Source organism: Cryptomeria japonica, chromosome 11 (assembly GCF_030272615.1).
Source record: "Cryptomeria japonica chromosome 11, Sugi_1.0, whole genome shotgun sequence".
In the NCBI taxonomy this organism is placed as follows: Eukaryota; Viridiplantae; Streptophyta; class Pinopsida; order Cupressales; family Cupressaceae; genus Cryptomeria; species Cryptomeria japonica.
The window spans coordinates 368,238,564-368,259,520 of NC_081415.1; the positions used below are offsets into that span (position 1 = coordinate 368,238,564).

Sequence of the window (20,957 nt, forward strand, 5' to 3'; positions counted from 1 at the left end):
CCATCAACATCTTATTTGCATCAATCTCCCCCCTTTTTTATTGATGGCAATATCTATCAACAACAAACAAAACTCTCTTCGCATCAAAAGATTAGCGTCTTTGCACATCACATTTCTACATCTCATCACATCTCTCCCCCTTTGACATCAAGGATATAGGAAGGCATAACTCCCCCTATGAAAATTAAATTTGCTCCCCCTAAGAGGAAGCACCCAAGCACTAGTCCAGATAAGAATATTCAAGCATTTCGCCAGACTAATGCACATCTGAATGTACATCAGTTTAAATTGGGAAGGGGTAATACCCCTAAATTTTTTCGAAGATACTCAAAAGTATCCTTACACAACGCCTTTGTGAAGATATCTGCAACCTACTCTTTTGTAGGTACATACAAGCTTAACTTTGTTGTCTAACACCTTTTAGAGGGCTCACTACCCAAAAAGGCTCACTGCCAGAGGGTTCACTGCCCATAAAGGCTCACTGTCGAAGAAAGAAGAATGAAAAGAGAATCCACCACATAATCTACAATGCCAAAACTGCTTCCGGTGCCACTTAGCAACAACACACTTCACATATCAGCATCAACCAGATCTCACACATCTTCCATACAACAAATTTATTCTTCATCAACCTCTTACTTATACTGTCTCCAAACAATATAATCTTCTAAGTCAACTAAACAAAGATCCAAAAATAGGTCAGCACTAAACATTCTGTTGGTGGGAAGGAATGAGAAGTAGACCATACCACAACACACATTATCGGTCACATCCATAACAAATATCAGGCTGACATTATGACTCAAAGAGCCGTTACTCATTCTCGAATTCCAGAGCGAACCGAACCCAAATAACACTACCCAACTTAGCAACAAAAAGAATGGAACCAAGATACTCATGAATACAATCAATCAATATCATATCTGATAAGAAGAGAAATCCAGATCACCATCAACTCAATCAATCTGCATTGAATAACAACTATAACACATCTTTCGGAGCACCAAAGATTTCGGGAACACATCTTTCAGATCACCAATATAAGAGACCAATCTCAAACCAATATGTTGACATCAATGCCAATCATTAATGACAACCATTGACATCACATTTGCAACAAAAGCATCAAGACTTCTTAAGAGGTACTCATCCCAATACAATCATGACTCAAATGTAGATGGATAACAAGCAAAATAGACTCGATCTTATAAATAACTCCATAATTAAACATAAATAAAATAGCAATTTAAATGAACTTGATCTTATAAAAATTTCATAATTCATAATATTGAGATAGATGACTTTCAAAAAAAATCTTAACAATTTATCCCTAAATTTAATATAGACCATTCATTCTCATGAAAAGAAATGAATTTATAAAAACCACTTGTCATGAAAATAATCAATAAATTTCACTAAATAACTGAAATTCTTGAGAGAGCACTCAAGAGTCCTAAATCGAGCACTCCAAGAGTCCTAAATCCGAGCATTCGTCAATAGATTTCAGGTTTTTAAGAAAAGCATTTTAAAGCCAACACGACGATCAAGTCATTTAGTGGAGCGAGTAGAAATTTTGCAGCCTGGCCGAAGGGAATAAACAAAACACGAGGCATTTTTTCGGTAAAGAAGTCATCGAGGCATTTTTTCGAACCACCGGGAAGGTAAGCAATGGGCTTTCAATTTTCATTTGAATGCGAGGTTTTTTTTTCTTTTGTTGAGGGCCTCTATTTTGCAGGGAGGATAATGGAGGATGCGGCAGAGATAGGTGAAGCAGGTGCAGAGGAAGGAGAAATCGTGGAAGGAGGAGAGAATATTGAAAGGTCGCTGGAGGCAGCGGACTCTAACACACATCCACTCGAGCATTCATGGACATTCTGGTTCGATAATCCAAATGGCAAGTCAAAGCAGGCTGCGTGGGGTTCTTCCTTACGCTCTGTTTACACGTTCAGCACTGTCGAGGATTTCTGGCGGTATGCAAACCTCTACAACAACCCTAAAACTGGACGTTAAGTTTTCTCGCGATCTGCTTTCTTCCTTCGCGTATCTAGGTGCAGACGAAATTCTATTCATTACCAGCCCTTATATTCATTCATTCCTGAGATAACCTAAAGGGAGCTACGTAAAAACGCTGCTTGGAGTTCTGTTCATAGATTCACTTCTCATGGGTTTCCCTCCTTTCTCCCAATGGAGTGAGAGAATCTATAAGAAATAACTGGAACTGCCGATTCCCTTTGATATGGTAGAATAGAGCATAAATCCCTGTTTTGTTTGTAGCCTCATTCAGAATAACTTTCAAAATTCACCACACACTTCAACCCAGACTTGCAGGACCTGGTACATATTTAATTGGGGTCATCACCGTGGCAATAGCTTCACCCTACCAATAGATTATGCCCTTCTGATAAAGAATCCCTTTCTAGTGATTATGAGTCATAAGTCACTTTCAGCTGTAATAAATATCTTCACAATATCACCCCATTCCAAATATCAGCAAAGTCAATAACACCCTCCATCAAGACGCTTCTATCAAATTAGCGTCTTGAAATGCTTCGTTAACACAAATGAATCAACGAAGCCTCAATGTCAACATCTAATTAAGTAGTCATAATCATAGAAAGTTTTAAAACTCGTCACAAAACTTTACAGATCCAATTTTGACTTGGAATTGACGACTTGTGTAATGACCCCTACTGATATTGTGTATTGTAACAAGTGTTTGATGAAATGCCTATCAAACTAGGCAACTTTATTTCGAGCTGTGTTATGATCTTAATATCATATATTCCCAAGTCTAATAAGTTAATCAATTGTGGCATAGTTAACCTTAATATAAATATTAGTTAATACATTAGTCTCTTTTATCTAAAATGAAAGGGTATGTCTTTTAATAGTTAAGCCTCTAAATAAGGATGAGAACTCTCCTCCATAGCATCACATATATTCAATTCATATATTATAATCTAATTATTGAAGGTCACCCCTTGAAGTGGTATGCTATATTTCTGATTTTTACAAATATGTCCAATGAATATCATAACAAAGGGGTTTCAGAGCTACATTTGGGCCAACATTTTTGTTTCCATTATAATTTCCAAACTATTGTGAGTTTGGATCAGATTTTTTCTGGGTTTTGAGGTATGTATTAGATGAGCTCCCAGAGAACTAACTGTCTTTGAAGGTAAGTTTTAGGAGAGCTATTGTTGTTTTGTTGTTTTTCATTAGTTTGCTTTTTATAGGTCGCACTTTTCAGATTTTCCTTTAAAATTTTTTTTCTGAAAGATTATAAAAAATTGGATAGGATTAGTTCTTAGTAATTTACCATTAGACATAGAATAAATCCTTTAATTTAGTGTACAAAGTTTAGTCGAAAAATTCTTTAATTTGCTCCATAGGTTGCAAAGCTTATAAAAAATTAGGAAGGGTTAGTTTTTTAAAAGTTATTGTTATACTTACAATATATTCCTTAATCTAATGATCAAAGTTTGGTTCAAAATTAAACATCAAATTCTCTCACATCAAATGTTTTCCTACCTTAATAAATCTTAAAATGGAAACATAATGGAAGCCATGTCATATTTAGGATTAGAGCAACTTTCTCCACATACAAAATACAAGGACCCATTTTATTTTCTGCAATAACACTGTCCTACTCCCAACCGAATTTCTCAATATTTCCTTTGTTCATTTTGTCAAACAGTTTTCAAACATCTGAGACTGATAAGTTTTCTTTGTTGCAGAATTATATAAGTTTTATTTCTTTGTGATAGTGCAGCGTAATGCGATCTAACTACTTAACACATTCAGTGGAGATAGAATCAATAGTCGTAATAAACTGCAGTTCAATGGCTTCTCAGACAATATGCAGAAGAAACACAACTCTCAGACAAGAAGCAGTAGACTTATAACAGATTCTTGCTAATCAAAAGATAATTATGTTTGAGCAATTACAAAAATATCTCCCAACATTCACTGGCCAAAAAGGAAGAACAAAAATATAATTGCTAACCTTTCTCTGCAAATACCTGTCTGGAAAATGAATCATATAGTATTCAGACTTTCCAAATATTAGTCTGTAACTGAAGTTGCAACGTTTTAGAAATACACAGCAACAGATGAATAATATTTCCTTCCATGACCAGCACAAAGAATACAAAGCCAGTGGTAGATGTAGAATCTCCCTCAAAGTCCATGATTCAGATGAAATCTCTGAATTAAAGCCACACACTGAGCTTAATCGCATAAAATAGAAACTCTGTTGATGTGTTTTTTTAGGACACCTCGAACACAGAATAAAATACTAAGTATTCTATCCTCTCTTGAACAAAGAAATCTTGAATGCCAGTGTGATCAGTCAAGAAGACCCCAAGGTTTACAATGGGAATGATTGACTTAATTGTTTTGGATAGACTCGGGATATAAATGTGATATGTTGGTTTACACAAAGGGACTTACACAGTTGTTCTAGGATTTCAATCAATTTTTTCCTTCAAGATGACTTAGGATTTTGACAATAAAGCACTTTTGACTACTTCTATGAATGCTCTTTGAAATAAAATGCAGAAGGGAGTTAGGTTTAGGAATCTAATTTTAACTCTAACAATGCAAGAAATTATCAATGACTTAGTGAAACCAAATTAAACTTTGCTTCACCATTAGGAACAACTACGCAAAGGTGATGCAATCTTCTAAGGAGATATAACGGATTTTCAAATTGCTCACATACACATTAACACCAAAGATAATGCAAATCAATGATAGTAAAGCAATTGAACTTAAGCATAAATGGAGTTCAGTCTAACCATGTACCACCAAAATAACACATAGGTTCACCAAGTTTCAATGAGTTCTGTATTAACTTCGGCAATATCTCAGCAACAATTTCATGTAAGTCCCTTATTACAAATGAAGTGAGCAATCCTTATATAGAATGCATATTACAAATGAAGGGCCCAGATTGATTTGAAATCAATGGCCAAGATTATGACAACTAAACACTAGTTAGAGTTAGTTACAACCAACTAACTAATTGGTTAAACTTTATTAAAAACTAGCCAATGGCAAATGAATACCTTTCTTGGCACAAAATGTGAGGAAAGAAAACAAATGGCAAAATTCCATGCCATCTAATTCTTCAACAAACTTTCTTCTAGAATGATGTATCCCTTATTGCTTTCTCTAATAGCAAATTCAATGAACCTGGACACAAAAAGATCAACCTCTGTCATTTACACTTGGTATGATATCCAACTTGTATTTAATGACATCCAAGTCATCAACACGTGGCAAATGTTCTCTCCCATTCCAATTCTTGTCCTTGAAAGCTATCCACAAAGAACATGAATGAAGAAGCATTGTTCAAGTGATTTTTCACAGTAGGACTTGTAAATTTAAAAAAGTTATTTTGCACTTTATCTCTCAAACCTTCTACATTCTTATCCTCTTCACTAATCATCTTTTGTCCAAGCATCTTTGCAACTGCAACAGATGTCTTATTTTGAATTCCTTTGATTACTCTCTCTAGCCGAACACAATCATCACCTATCTTCTCAAAGATTTCCTTTTTTGCTATCAATGCACAACACCAATGGCCAAAATCATATATGTCCTTCACTTCTATCACACTTCCATCTATCGAAGTTTGCTTGGGAGTTTCTTTCAACATGCTCAAACATGGAATTGTCTTATCTTGTACAACTAGGAAATCTTCCCACAATTCTACCATACTTTGAATTTTATACATGAATGTAACAACTTTTCCATGTACTTGCACCACTTCTTCCACAAACTTACTGGCTTTGTCAGAAATGCTTTCGATCCATTCCTTTGTTTTCTTTGCTGTCACCCTCATTTTTTCAAAATTCTCAACTCATTCCCTTGGAAGAGATAATGGTGGGACAAATGTCTCATCCTCCTACTGAACGAGCTTCATCAAGTGCTCAGTCAGAGGGAGTGGACCATGTCGAGATGGTTTCTCTAGTGATCAGTTAGAGGACTATGATTCATGGGATGGAGTCCCATGATGTAGGCTGGAAGGCCTTTATGTTGACTCCTAGGTCATGATATTCTTGGATAGATGGATACTTGGTGAGCTTGGAATACACCAAGAGTGATGCAGACTCCAACCTTGTATTTTATGATAGGTCAAAGCATGTGGAGATCAAGTATCACTATGTTAGAGACATGATGGAAAGGAATGCTATTCAGTTAAGATACATTAGTATTGATGAGCAGACGACAAACATTCTCACCAAACTTCTCTCCAAAATAAAGTTGTGTACTTTCAAGGTAAGCTTGGTATGGTGGAGAATTAAGCCCTAGCTGAGATTGAGTCTCAGCATCATTGATTTGTTTGTATTTTTATACTAATGTATTCTTCTCTTTATAAGATGTTTATAGTGTAAACTCTGGTTAATGCATTTCTCTTTGAGAGAGGCTTAAGGTGAAAGCCCTTATCTCCACCTTGTTAGTTTTTAGTGATCAGATTAACAGTATAGAACAGAAAACCAAACTAAAATAAAGCACACACATAACACGCTTATACCCTGGGAAAACCTCCCTCTTGGAGGAAAAAACCCAGCATGAAAGATTCAAATCAGATTCTTATTATGAGCAGATTACATGAATCAGATTACTTATCTGATTTGGATGCAATCTAGGGCAGACTGAACCTAGCATATGCAGCTGTAGTGTGTCTTCAGGGAGAGCATAATATCGACATCAATTGAAGAGGGAGATCATTGAGGTATAGCGCATCACCTTGCCCAGCAAGTTGTCCAATGGATTCGCTCTCTAAGATGCTTGATTCGCTGACTGTTCTTGCATAAGGCTAATCGCACTTGATAAGGATGTTTGTTGTGTAGAATGAATCTTGTTTATATACAAGATTCATGTTCAAGTCTTCTAAGTCGGCCTTAACTAATTTCTTTATTAGAACAGAAAACCAAACTAAAATAAAGCACACACATAACACGCTTATACCCTGGGAAAACCTCCCTCTTGGAGGAAAAAACCCAGCATGAAAGATTCAAATCAGATTCTTATTATGAGCAGATTACATGAATCAGATTACTTATCTGATTTGGATGCCAATCTAGGGCAGACTGAACCTAGCATATGCAGCTGTAGTGTGTCTTCAGGGAGAGCATAATATCGACATCAATTGAAGAGGGAGATCATTGAGGTATAGCGCATCACCTTGCCCAGCAAGTTGTCCAATGGATTCGCTCTCTAAGATGCTTGATTCGCTGACTGTTCTTGCATAAGGCTAATCGCACTTGATAAGGATGTTTGCTGTGTAGAATGAATCTTGTTTATATACAAGATTCATGTTCAAGTCTTCTAAGTCGGCCTTAACTAATTTCTTTATTTTACATATTCACTTTGCACTTTGGCGCCCAATTTGGGGCCTACATAACTTGCAACTTGTGACATGTTTCCTGTTTGAGGCCCAGCCCTATGAAATGCTTAACCACACATTTCATTTAAGCCCAGCCCTATAAACATAAATGCTTAACCACACGTTTCATTTAGGAATACATAATGTGTTGCGTGGGAACATTTATGGGTCCACGCGTTTAGGAAATGGTCCTGTCATAATACAAGATATGGTTATTGGGCCCAGCCCATTACATGACTAATTCACATGCCACATAGAAGAATGGGTCCAGCCCTATTACTTAAGTTGAATTCTAATGTTGCCTTCGACAATCAGAATTCAACTTTTATTTTTCTACCTAGTTACAAAAGCAACACACCCTCTGATATGGTTCATGGTGGAAGTCGTGTGTGACGCCATGACAACATCACGTGAGAGAGTCCGTGATGATTTTCTTGTACTTGTGTGTTTACCCTCTGGATGAGCCATGGTGAATATCATTGTGAGGTGACAATCTCACAATGATGAACACTTGTGCATCTCACCATCATTGTGAGGTGACGATCTCACGTGATATCTATGCACGTGAGGTGATATCTATGGATATGCCATAATGGTTGATATCACATGAGGTGATATCTATGGATGAATCATGATGGTTGATATCACGTGAGGTGATATTTATGGATGAGTCATGATGGTTGATATCACAGTGAGGTGATATTTTTTTCTTTCCACATATGGATGTAGCCATTGTGGTCAATCATCACAATGAGGTGATGTAACTTGTAAAGGTTAAGAAGGATTCCTCCCTAGCTAAGAGGGAGTGTTAATGATGTAGTGTCAGTAGTAATCCTTCATACTGATTGAGACCAAATACGTGAATGGCCTATCAACTTTATATATTTGGTAATTTGATCACTTAGATTTAGTCATACTTCTTGCCTTAGCCGATTTCTAATATTTATATCTATTAAGCAAATTAATGTTAATTAGAGTCGTTATTGATAAGTCATTATTAATCTAATCAATTTTATTAAGCAAAGCAATATAGTAGATGATCGCTTGTTATTACCAATCGCTGTGTTAATGAACAAGCGATAGTGTTATAACTGTTAAAATAATATTAATATCTTCTATAATGGTCATCTTCTATTTTTAGTGGTCATCTTCTATTTTTAGTTGTCGACTCATTTAGCTTTTTAGTTAATTAGCTTTTAAACTTTATTTAGCATTTAGCTTTTTCTTTTTAGTTAATTAGCTTTTAAGCTTTATTTAGCTTTTAAGCTTAATTTAGCTTTCACGCTTAATTTAGCGTTTAGCTCTTTAATCTTTTACTTTAACATTATGTTTTAATTATAGAACATCGTCTTGTAACCTTTATATATACGTGTGTATATCGTTCAATGTAATCATCCGATTATTGAATCATTCATTCAATTTATTTTTCATGGTATCAGATTATTTTTCATAGTATTAGAGCAGGTTGATGAGATTCTTTAAAGTTTGGCGATTCTGGAATATTTTCCAGATTTTTTTAAATTGTTTTTTTATAAAAAATGATTTTTCTTTTTTTAAGGCTTTTTGAGGGTTTTTGGTTTGTGGGCAGGGTTTTTTTTGTAGGTTGAAAATTTTCCTAGGGTTTTTGCAATTTTCGACTGGGGTTTTAACCCTTCAGTTCAAGTCGAAATTTTATTCTGGTTACAGATTCTTGATGGGTTTTTCGAGATCTCAACTGGGTTGTCGTCATATTTTCTGGGTGCACCGTTTTCCGTGCCTTGATTTTTGAGCTGTCGAATCTGCATTCTATTTTCAGATTCTTGGTGGGTTTTTTGAGAGCTTTTTTGGGTTGGTATCAGATTTTTCTGGGTGCCTCGTTTTCCGCACCTCAAATTTTGTGCCAGCAAATTTGCCTTAATTTAAAAACAGTTTGCAATTTTTGCTATTTTTGTGGACGTTGGGATTTTTGCTATTTTTTGGGCACCGTTTATGGTGTTTTAAGTGTGCAGAAAATTTTAATTTTTGGGTTTCTTCCAAACCTCGAAATTCGTGCCAGAATTCTCCTATAGGGTTTTAGTTTTTTCAGCAGCTGCTTCTATTTTGATTTGTTTTAAATCAGATTCTTTTGTCTCTTGCTTTCACTCGGTTGGCCTCGTTCAACCTCGATTTCCATGATGGCATCTTTGACCAACATCATGTTGGAACACAGTCAGAAGTTTAGTGGCCTCAACCACAACACTTGGAAACAGTGCATGTTCACGATATTTGAATATCGTTGCCTTGATTAGATTGATTTAGGCTAGACCTTGTCCTACAGGTCTCAGGGTTTTCACGATTTTTTTCCTGAAAAATTGTCTGTCGGTTTTCTGATTTTTTCCACAAAAAATCATGGGAGGGTTTTCACGATTTTTCCTGAAAAATTGTCTATCAGTTTTTTGATTTTTTCCACAAAAAATCATGGGAGGGTTTTCACGATTTTTTCCTGAAAAATTGTTCACAGGGTTTATAATTTTCCCTTAAAAATTATCTCATCTGTAATCTGTGATATTCGCGTAAGATTTTAGTTATCTAGGTTTTACCCTTTTTTTCCACAAAAACGATGATTTGTAACCTCAGATTTCTTGGTTTTTCGATTTTCTCCTCAAAATCGTAAATTCTCTTTTCGAGGGTTCCTATTTCAAGGTTTAGAATTTTTTCCTTAAAAATTATTATTTGTCATTCGCAAAGCTTGCGTAGGATTTCTAGGTTTTCACGATTTTTTCTTCAAAAATTGTTTGTTGGTTTTTACGATTTTTTCCTCAAAAATCATCTGTAATATGCAAAGTTCACATGAGATTTGTGATTCACGAAGTTCTCTGATTTTGATCGATTTTTCTCCTCAAAAATCGAGCTTTGTTGTAGTTAGTTTGGGTCGCACCTGCCAGGGCGTACATCTGCAACCATGATATCTTTCTGTCAGTTTTGGAGTTGGTACTCTTTTGCAAAAGGGTTTGCTGATTTTTTCCTCAAAATCATTGTTTCAGGCTTTAGTAATTCGTGTGTGCCAGATCTCTAATTTGCGTGTGAAGGCTACATTTGCTTGGATGGCTTTTGGTACTCTTGGTCATTTACATTCTGCAGATCCTGGGAGGGTCTCCGTAGCAGCAAAGTGTTCTTTGCATCTGTGATCATAACACCTGCAGTGTTTTCTGTAGGGTATTGAGTATGATGACCATTAGGGAGGGTGTTAAAATAATATTAATATCTTCTATAATGGTCATCTTCTATTTTTAGTTGTCAACTCATTTGGCTTTTTAGTTAATTAGCTTTTAAGCTTTATTTAGCATTTAGCTTTTTCTTTTTAGTTAATTAGCTTGTAAGCTTAATTTAGCTTTCACGCTTAATTGAGCGTTTAGCTCTTTAATCTTTTACTTTAACGTTATGTTCTAATTATAGAACATTGTCTTGTAACCTCTATATATATTATATATGTGTGTATATCGTTCAATGTAATCATCCGATTATTGAATCATTCATTCAATTTATTTTTCAATAACCCGTCACCCTAGGATACGATACTTTATGAGAAGTCGTATCTCCCTGAGGAGATATGACTCTCGTCATGATATAAAGAACATAGCAATCATAACAGATAAAAAATAGATATATCCGGCAAAAACAAATCTGTGTCAGACCGAATCAAACAGTTCAGAAAGAAAAATTGTAGACCGTGGATATCAGTTTGGTGATAGACAACAGTAAACCAAGTATAGCAGATTGGATTTATTTTAGTGCAGTTCGATCATTGTATTCAAGGTGAATCAGATTGGGTATAAACTATAGTTCGTGGTTCTTTGATATTCTATCTATTCGAATATCATAAGATCAGATCGTATTACTGAATCAGATCGAATATACCTTAATGTAAATCAATATTGCAGAGTGATAGTGCATCAGGTGTAGATCATTATCTGCAGATTAATCTTCATTCGTGACAAAGCAAATTCCTTGTGGGAGTTGTATTCGGTTGTGGCAGATCATATACAGCTGTTCAAACATATATATAAGTCAGATTGAAGATTATATATATTCTATCAGTATCAGATTGTGGTCAAAACATAAATAAATTTTTTAAAATTACCTGCCTATTATAATATGATCAAAACTCAACAATTCTCTTCTTTCAACTGATTTTTCTTTTCTTGCTCTTTTATCAATCTTTCCTTAATGACTTTGACAAAGTCATCTAGATCTTCAACCTCTTGCTTTTGAGTTGTAAGTCCTAAGTCAATTGTCCCTACCTCACATTCTTCAAGAATGATGTCTTCTTTTGCCTTATCAACTTTTGAAACTGCAACTTGCAATGTGCGAGACCTTGAACTATCTCTTGTGATTTTAGAGAGTTTCTTTTCTTTCTTCTTCTCCACAGGTTTACTTATCTGCGCTAGAATTTCATTTAAATCGTGCATTGGTTGTACTTCTACCACTGCCTTCTTCTTCATTCGCTCTTTCAACCATTCAGGTATGGTGGATTGTTCCATGGCTTCATCCAATTGTTTACTTTCTTGAATTCCTTTTAATGCTGAAATCATTCCTTCGTCAAAATCTTCATCTGGAATGGGAATTTTTGGATCTCCCAAATCCTCAACTGGTATTGTTCTTGGTTCAATGAGACAATCCATAATAGGAATGACAATATCCTGTGAAGACTCATGTTCTTGATTTTCTTGTTGAATAGATTCTAAAGATGCATCCACATTTTGCTCTTCATGAATTGGGGATCTTAACTCAACTTCCTTTTGTGATTCATTTTCAGCAACTGGTGTCATATTTTTATCTCTCAACAAGCTAATTTCTCTTACTGATGAGGTACTAGTAGAAGAATGAGTCATATTCATCCTTTGTCTCTTCTGTCTCTCTTCTTCAATTGCATCCTTTTATCCCTTTGCTCTTCTAACTTGAGAACTTTCCTCTACATCTTTCCTTTTCCTTGAATTTTTGCCCTCTTGTCTGCTGTAATCTCTATCAGTGCTTTCAGTCATTTCCTCATCATCAGATGAATGTTATTCCGAATCACCCATCAGTTCATAGGTCAAGGAAGTATTTCTTTCTTTCAATTTGTTGATTGTTTGATCAACTCACCACCTTGTATAATTCATAATTGGTCTCATCGATGTAGATAAGTTTGATATTTTAGGATCAGACCAATTAACTAGAGGAAGTGGCTTATTCTTTTCCTCTTCATAATGGACTTGGGCACAATTTCCATCATCTTCAAATTGATCGGGCACGGGGAAAAACTCATGCTCTAATCAAACTCACTGATAATCTAGACCACATCCTTTTCCTGATCTTGAACTTGTCTTCTACTTTAACCCAGTAATCCTCAAGATCAACTCCGTGCCTATATTTTCTTCCATTTATCATTTTAATGTAATAGTAGGGATCAAAATTAGACCTTGACCTATAGAGAGAGAGAGAGGATAGAATTGCATTTCTTCATCAGATTTCTCAGTTGCTTGCGCCAAAGGACACGACTCAATCATCTTCCCAACAGCGAGAGGAAAAGTTACTCCGGTGTAATGCTTGCTCCTTTGAATTTCGTCGTATGTAGACAACTACCTTGTGACCTCAAGCAATATCATATTATCAGTGGGTTACCTTGGTAGCGTGTAAGGACTTCCTCCAAATCCTTGAACTTGGATATATGTGAATTTGGGAAATTGAAATGTAGTATGAACAAAGCTTCTTCACTAAATCCATAGCTTCTTGTGTTAATCTTTGATGAGTGCCTCCTTGTAGAGTTCTAACAATGTACATTGAAAAGACATTATTTGCTCTTTCAAAATGAGATTTCTCATGTAGATGCAATTGTATGTAGCAATCATACACTGACTTGATCTTTCTTATTTCCAATTATCCCTTTACACATCAATCCTTTGTACTTGTAACTTCTTGCTAGCGCATAGACAACGTATGAACTCATGTAGAAAGACCAAGTTCCAAGTTTTTCAACTGCTCATCCAAATTATCACTGATTATTTAGGCTCAATTTATCGTCTTTACTCCTGATGTGATTTCCTCAATGTAATAAAACATCCATGGTTCAAAATCAAAATTTTGAGGGGTTCCCATGACTCGGTTCAACAAAAGGACAAGATCTCCATACTCTTCGTTGAAATCAATGCGCAAGAGTTTCTTTGGCATCCTAGAGTAATGATTCCTTGGCTTTTCCAACCATTGGCTGTTAATTATCTCCACACAAGATTCAGTATTTGCCTCATAAATCTTCATTGCATCTTCCTTTGATTTGTAAACTATGGACTGATGATTGGGGATTTCAAATGCTTTTTTGATTGCTACTTCACCAAGATATGTTAACACTCTTCCATCGGGAGCCCACATTTTCTTGAGGGTTGTAATGTTTTGCATGCTCTACCATCAGCTCATTGCATTGTACTGCAGGGGGGAACCAGCTGCTTGCACAATTCCATTACGCATCAGTCCTTGTTATTGTTGATGGTAAGCGTCCATCAAGTCCATACATACACTTCTTGAACTCTCCAATGTCTTCATGTCCAATGTTGGTGTCTACATGTCCAATGTTGGTGTCTCCAACCTTCTTCCATTTCGAACTGATCTTGGGGCAAAAGGAGGAGGAGGAGGAGGAGGAGGAGGAGGAAGAAAGTGAAGAAAGAAGAAGAGAGTGATGAAAGTGAAGAAGAAGAAGAAGAAGAAGAAGAAGAAAGTGATGGATAACGCTACATGGTTGCATCGGTATTGTTTGAGGTGGCCTGTTGCCATGAAGAAATTTAAGGATGAGATTCTAAGGTTCGAGATCTTCGCTCTCAGTTGCACCAAAGATAGGGACAAAGAGATGAGTATATGAAATTATTCCGTGGTCTTAAGGATGCGATGGAATTGCTATTGTCTACATTTATCAAATTATTGGCAGAAGCTGAAAAGGTAGAACAAAGTGTGATGAATGCAGATATTTTTGACGTTGCAATCAATCTGAGTCTTGAGTGTGAATGTTGAGTAGGATTTTTTCAGCCACTATTCGCTCATGGAACTCTTCTCTTGTGGCTTTGAATAATTAGTTTAAAGATATCTGGCTCGACAAAGCATGACAATTTCTTTCTATTGTTTTGTTGGGAAGTTACAGTTTTGATCAGTCTGTTTTGGCAAAAAGTTACCCTTTGTCTTTGATGTCAAAGGGGAAGAGATCTTGGTGATAAGGGGAGAAGTTTCTAAGACGAAATATTTTTGTTTTGCCTTCAATGACAAAGGGGGAGATTGTTACACGTGTCTTTGTTGTCATTGATGTCAAACCTATTGTTGATGGTCCGGTTGTTGGTGGTTTGTTTGGCTATTGGTTTGATCTGGATGTACTGTGATGATAGTATGGATGTATTATGGTTCGGTAGTATTGTGATGTAGGTGTTGATGTTTCATGGTACGAAAGTGATGTATAGTAGTATTGTATGGTGTAGTATTTTGCCTAGCAGTTTTGTGTTCATGATGTTTGATTGTATTTGGTTGCTGGTTCAGATGTCTATCTGGATGATTATATGCTACAAAGTTATTTATAAATTGATGCTATGATTTCTAGATGGATTAGGATGATGACATGAGGCATTTTTGGAGGAGCAATGTTCCTTGTTTGGTCCGGAAGTAGTGGTGTTAGCTCTGTTGGTTGTTATGGTGAACAGTATCATAGTTCAGAATATGTGTTTGTACTAGATATGTTTCAGATGGCTTTGTTGATTTTTGCAGAAATGTTTTTGGTAGCTTGATTTCAGATTCCTAGTTGATTGGATAAGTTGATCCTGGGTGACATTGTTGGCTATAATCAGTTCTAGTATTGTTTTAGGAGTGTTAAGAGGAATGCACTGCTTTCCTCGTCTTGATATTGCTTTGAGGATGTTGTGGAATAGTTGTTATTATTCCTAAGGAGTTGTGTTTCTTTTGCGGTGGATTGTTTATTCTATTGTTGGGTCTGGATTAAGATATCTTGCATAAGACAAATTGGTTTGTACCGTTTTGGGTCCGTGCGGTTGTGCATGGTGTGTATAGAATTCTTTTTGGAGGATGAGCCGACATGATGTAGGCCCTTACACAATTTTGTGCATTTTGCATTTGTTGTATCAATTGTTTTGGGTTGATGTTATGTACACGTTACATTTCCTTTTTGGCCGACCTAATGGAGATTATTGTTAATTTGGTTGATATATACTGGACATATTAGTTGTGTTTGAGTAGTAGAGATGTATGATGGATGGATATTTGAGATAGGAAGAAGTATGGTGCGAATGTGAAGCGAAGCATTGGTCCGGAAAAATTGCTAAGTAGTTAGATGAGTATTGATTTGTGAACTGTTATCTGCATATTAGCAGATGCTTTTTTCTATTCAGTTCGATCTATTTTTCATCTTGTATCTAGATAGTTACTTTGTATCTTACCCTAAAGAAGTGATCTTCAGTTGAGCAAGTCCTTCTAGTGTATCTTGCCCTAAGGTAGTGGGCCTTACCTTGCAAGTCTGTCACAGTGAGCTCCCAGGCCTGTGGCCTAAAATATTGTAAACAGTTAACACATTGTGAGATAGAATCTCGCCATGGTTTTTCCCAGTTTGGGTTTTCCACGTAAAAAATCTTGGTGTTCTTGTGTGGATGCACTTGCTGTTTCTATTGTTTACTTTCATGCACATTGGTTTGGATGGATGTTATGGTTTAACCAGTTTGATTTGATCAAGTTTTATTGTATGCTGATTCACCCTTGGCCCTCCTCTCAGCATCTGGTAGCGTTTAACGACATTCTCACCATAGAGAGGATAACTATCTGCGCTTACCTTCTCTAGATTTACAGACTCAGAATTACACAAGACTTTAGACTCAAACAACAACTTTTGACACTAGAGCATTTTGACCAGAGGGCACATGGCCAAGAGGAAATTTGAGTCAACAATCAATAGTTCAGACTGAATTGCACACATAATTGACATCTGTTCCATTATCCACTGTTTCTTTTGATCCTTAACGAGAAGGATAAAAGTTGTTACCAACAAGCTATTCTGATTGATAATATAGAACCAAAAATATTTTGAATTGGCTCCTAAACTAAATAATAGAATAAAAATATGTTCTCACACAAGCAGGCTTTAAAAGATGAATACGTTTCAATGTCCCCCCTCACGGCTCAAGTATGCAATTATTTCCTTGTTACAAAATTTGTTGCAGTAATCTTTCCCCAAAACAGTTACAAACAAAGAGGATTCCAAAAGCACTGATTCTAGAGCAATCTTTAAAATGACTCAAACTTTTGTTCGAGCTTATAATTTTGTTTGTATGTCACTTTGATTCCACACTCTCTTTTGGCAATCAGTTGAAAACTCTCCTGCCTTAATAGATTTCCTGTGCGTGGGAGACCTTTGAAATTTGATAGTTGCAGGCATATAATTGACCAAGCTCCCTCTAAAACAAGGCATGATTTGCAGTAGAGCCTAAATCTCTATTGGAACTCTGCTTAAATGGCACCTTGTCACAACTGCTTTGTGGCCATTTGCTTTCCCCTTCTGAAATTTGAAAGATGTCGTTGGGTAATTAGTTTGAACTTTAAACATTATCTTTGTCCAACAGTATAGATACATTGTTCTTATAGATTAACAGTTGCAGTTGATTGGTAGAACATCATAAATATGCACCATTTGATTGACTGATATTCCACAAATGTCTAGATTATGCCACATAGCCCTTAGGTACTCCTTTGATCAAGCAACTTCAGTTCATTCGATCCTGACTGCAGTTGACGGTCATAAAGCTTTTTGCCTTCAAGATCTACAACTTTGGTAGATTGGTGAATCACCCAAATGAACACCACTTTAGTCGACCTTTATACTGCAATTGATCAGATTGTGACTTGTAGATAAGAGATCTATGGTCAAGATTTTTGAAATACTGGTCAAAATTGCAATGGAACAAGGCTGAATGGACATTATGGCTCTGCCAAATTTTCCCCTTGGACCCTATGTGGCATGATGTCATTTGGTCTTATAGAAATAAAATTCCTGTAGAGTTTCCACAGTCATCCTTCAGCCAATAGGAAACATGCCACATACCCTTCAAATATCCTTCACTCTGCCACTTTAACTCGATAAACAATATGCGTAGTCAATGGTTGAGATGCTTTACCATGAAAATCAATAGTATTAGATTTGTGGAACACCAAATTGTCAGATGGTATAATCTGCCAATGTATAGATAATCACTGGATTGTACCAACTTGTCTGTCAATTGATGGCCCAGATTTGTTTCTTACCCCAATCAACAGTTGTGACAGATTACCAAAGCATTGGGCAACTTGATCTACGAATAGACTAAAGTTCATTTAATTCAAATAGATGGCTCAAATATGCTTCCTTTATGATCAACAGTTGTGAGAGATAATAGGAAGAACCCACTAAAAATCTGCCAATCAGCTGTAAGTCACAAAACTTGCCACATTGCTTTGATGACGGAGTCAAGAACAAACATGTCACCACATACTTATCAGAGAATTCCACCTTGGATAGCCTCAATCTGATAAAACAGTTGTTTGCAGGGGATTGGAAGATATTCATGTCACTGCCAAGTCGATTCACAGATCCACTGAGAATCAATACCCAGTCACCCCCCCAAAGGAAACGAATCACTTACGTGAAGCCAAGCTATGTTAACCAGTCAAAAAACAAACACATCAAAAGGGCATAGGCTAAGGCAAACTTTATGACGTTTACTTAAATTAATTTTGGAACAGGACTTGGTGGAAGCAACAAATGAGAAGCTTTGCATTAGGCAAGGATCATAATCACAACACAAAACCATAATAAAACTATCTGAGATTGGTTGTCAACGGGGCATCTATTTCTAAATCATGAAGGAAGATTAACATCACACTTAATAGAAACAAAATTGCCAAATGTTGGTCTAGATGGTTCCCAGTGAACCTTATCACCATGCCGAAGGAAAAAGTCAGTATTGCAATCACCACCTAGTATTGCTAGCATAGTGGAAGTAGAATGTTTTCATGGTATAAGCTATGGTCAGTAATTTTGTTTACCTTGATTAGTTGTTGGTTTATAGACATTTTAGGAGGGAAAAATAGAAAATAAACTCAACTAAAGAATTGATGTGTGAATTCTCCTCAAATTTGGATTCTAATTTTAAGGCTGAATTCTTGTTCTGTGCTGTAGGAAAGTTTATATCCCAAATCTTCATTTAAATCAATGAACTTTGAACAACAATCTTTGGTAGAGCATTGTAAGATTTTTCCCGGTTATCTGCATCAATGTTTATGTTCTTAGTTGGACCGGTGATGTGAGATGAATTTTAGAGAGGCCTAAAGAAGATTTTTAGTATGCCTAGGCTGAACATTACTGAGGTTCAAAAAAGTTATAGTATGCTTGTCTTGAAAGTTAAAGTTGTGGTGCTAAATGATCTATCTCTTCTATTGACAGGGAACTGTTGTTATTGCCAGAGTTAGTCAACTTTTATGAAGAGAAGATGGGAAAACTATGGTATTGCAAGGAATAATTATATCAGAACCATCATCTCTTTCAAAAGAAAAAAAAATCAATTTCACAAAGATTTGCTTTCTGCACATTGGTTTGCAAATCATGTGGATTTATTACCTTAGGTTTCTCCTTTAATGGAACTTTAGTGATGGTGCTAGGAGTACCGACATATTGTAGAGGATTTGGGGGCATTGGATACATTGCTGTTTAGAAGGGGAATGGTGGAATTATCAGGGACATCCCATCTTGCAAAATTTCTAACTTAGTATATCATTGCAAAATACTCACTTTTGGTGGGGATAAGTGATTAACTGTTGCTTCTTCCTTTTTCTTAGTCCCCGCAAGATATTTCTGTTATCAGTACAGAAATACCAATCCAGAACACTTAAGAAAACATGGTTAAAATTGCTGCTGTGGTAATATTTGCAACTGGGGGATGTACATGGCATGACCAAGCAACGTGGCAAGTGGCATGAAGCAAAGGACACATGACATGATTATTTTCATATTTGAAATACTATACCCATACTTTGTAAGCCATAATCAGACAGTGATGATAAATATTTTTCTTGGATCAACATCTAACCTGTCAGTTGTGTCATTCATGTGTTTGAGAATGAGTTAAGATGCATGATCATAATCACAATGAGAATCGCCAGTTTTCCTGAAAATGGCTTTGGTTCAAAATTTGGAGGGCAAAAGAAACAGTTGTAAACATAATGGACTTATAGATGGAAGCCATTTTATTCTGTCAAGCCTGGAATAGAATAATTTAAAACAGGCAAATGCACTTAAGGAATTAAGGGCTTCTCTGAAATATGACATCCGTTCTCTTTAAGTTTTAGCATAAATAACTGATAGGTAATTCTCCCTATTTAAAGTGGTGGCTACGATCCTCGACTGCCAGGAGATCGCTGGTAAATTTGGGAATGGTGTTCTCTTTTCATGCTCAGATAAATTTCATTTGGTGAATGCTTGGGAGGAGCATAGACCTTGAGTTTGATTTAGCATGAATCTATAGAAAATGAACAACCCTTCCTGCTATCTCTGCAACCTTCTTAATTTAAAATACATTGGATATTTGTTAGAAGGGGGGAGATGGACGTGCTTCCCAGGTATTGGGTGTGCATATCTTCTAAGCTATCTGTTATGTGTATTGTTAAAGTAATTATGCTTGCTTGAATATTTTTTTCCTCTTGGTCAGGAAAAGGCATTATTTGTTAAGGAATTTTTTTTTGAGTATTACCTCTTTAATTATTTCTTATGTGCTAGGGAGATGGTGTTTCATGCATTATGTGTGTGTGTGTGTGTGTGCATACATATGTATATATATCGCATGCTTGACAATATGTGCAATATTTTTTTGAACGCACATTTTATTATGATGCATAATTTATTATATTCAAAGTATATATCTTTGTTATTTATAACTCAGACTGATATATTTGATATTTTTAATTAATAGGCCTTGTCATTCATTCTACACATTTAAATTTTTTTTTTTTCACATTATCAGAGTTATTCTTGTGCAATTGCAGCCTCTATAACAATATAGTTCAGCCAACTAAGTTGATGGCTGGTTCAGATTTTCATTGTTTCAAAGATGGAATTGAGCCGAAGTGGGAGGATCCTAAATGTGCAAATGGAGGAAAGTGGACAGTTAACAACAGTAAAGGAAAGCAAGCACTTGATACTCTGTGGCTCAACACTGTGAGTTACATTTTGTCACCCTTTGCATAATTTAGTCTGCTCTCTTATGATATAGATGTTTCACTTCGAGACTTTGTTTTCTTGGATCCAGTTGTTGGCAATGATTGGTGAACAGTTTGATGAAGGTGATGAAATTTGTGGGGCAGTTGTGAATGTGCGTAATAAACAAGACAAGATAGCACTCTGGACTAAGAATGCTGCAAATGAGTCCGCCCAGGTAAATCTGTGTATATGAGAACAAGTGAATGGGTTTGATTGGTTTTATTGCTGATAATGGTTATATTATAGTATTAATTTCTTGAGAACTATGTGAATTGACTGGAAGTTGGAATGGTATATATTTTC

General features: G+C 36.0%; 1 protein-coding gene across 2 annotated transcripts in view; it reads left to right on the forward strand.

Annotated features, from left to right (window-relative positions):
* The first annotated feature begins 1,423 nt into the window (after window positions 1–1,423).
* LOC131066831 (eukaryotic translation initiation factor 4E-2) overlaps window positions 1,424–20,957 on the forward strand; it is a 91,028-nt gene continuing 71,494 nt past the window's right edge. The window contains exons 1-4 of one of the 2 annotated variants that reach the window (XM_058001692.2): window positions 1,424–1,661; window positions 1,736–1,970; window positions 20,441–20,612; window positions 20,728–20,829. In XM_058001692.2, coding sequence (XP_057857675.1) covers window positions 1,744–1,970; window positions 20,441–20,612; window positions 20,728–20,829 — 501 coding nt within the window. In that variant the 5' untranslated portion in view covers window positions 1,424–1,661; window positions 1,736–1,743. Of the gene's footprint in view, window positions 1,662–1,735; window positions 1,971–20,440; window positions 20,613–20,703; window positions 20,830–20,957 lie in introns of both variants that reach the window. The other variant, XM_058001691.1, reaches the window with a different exon arrangement.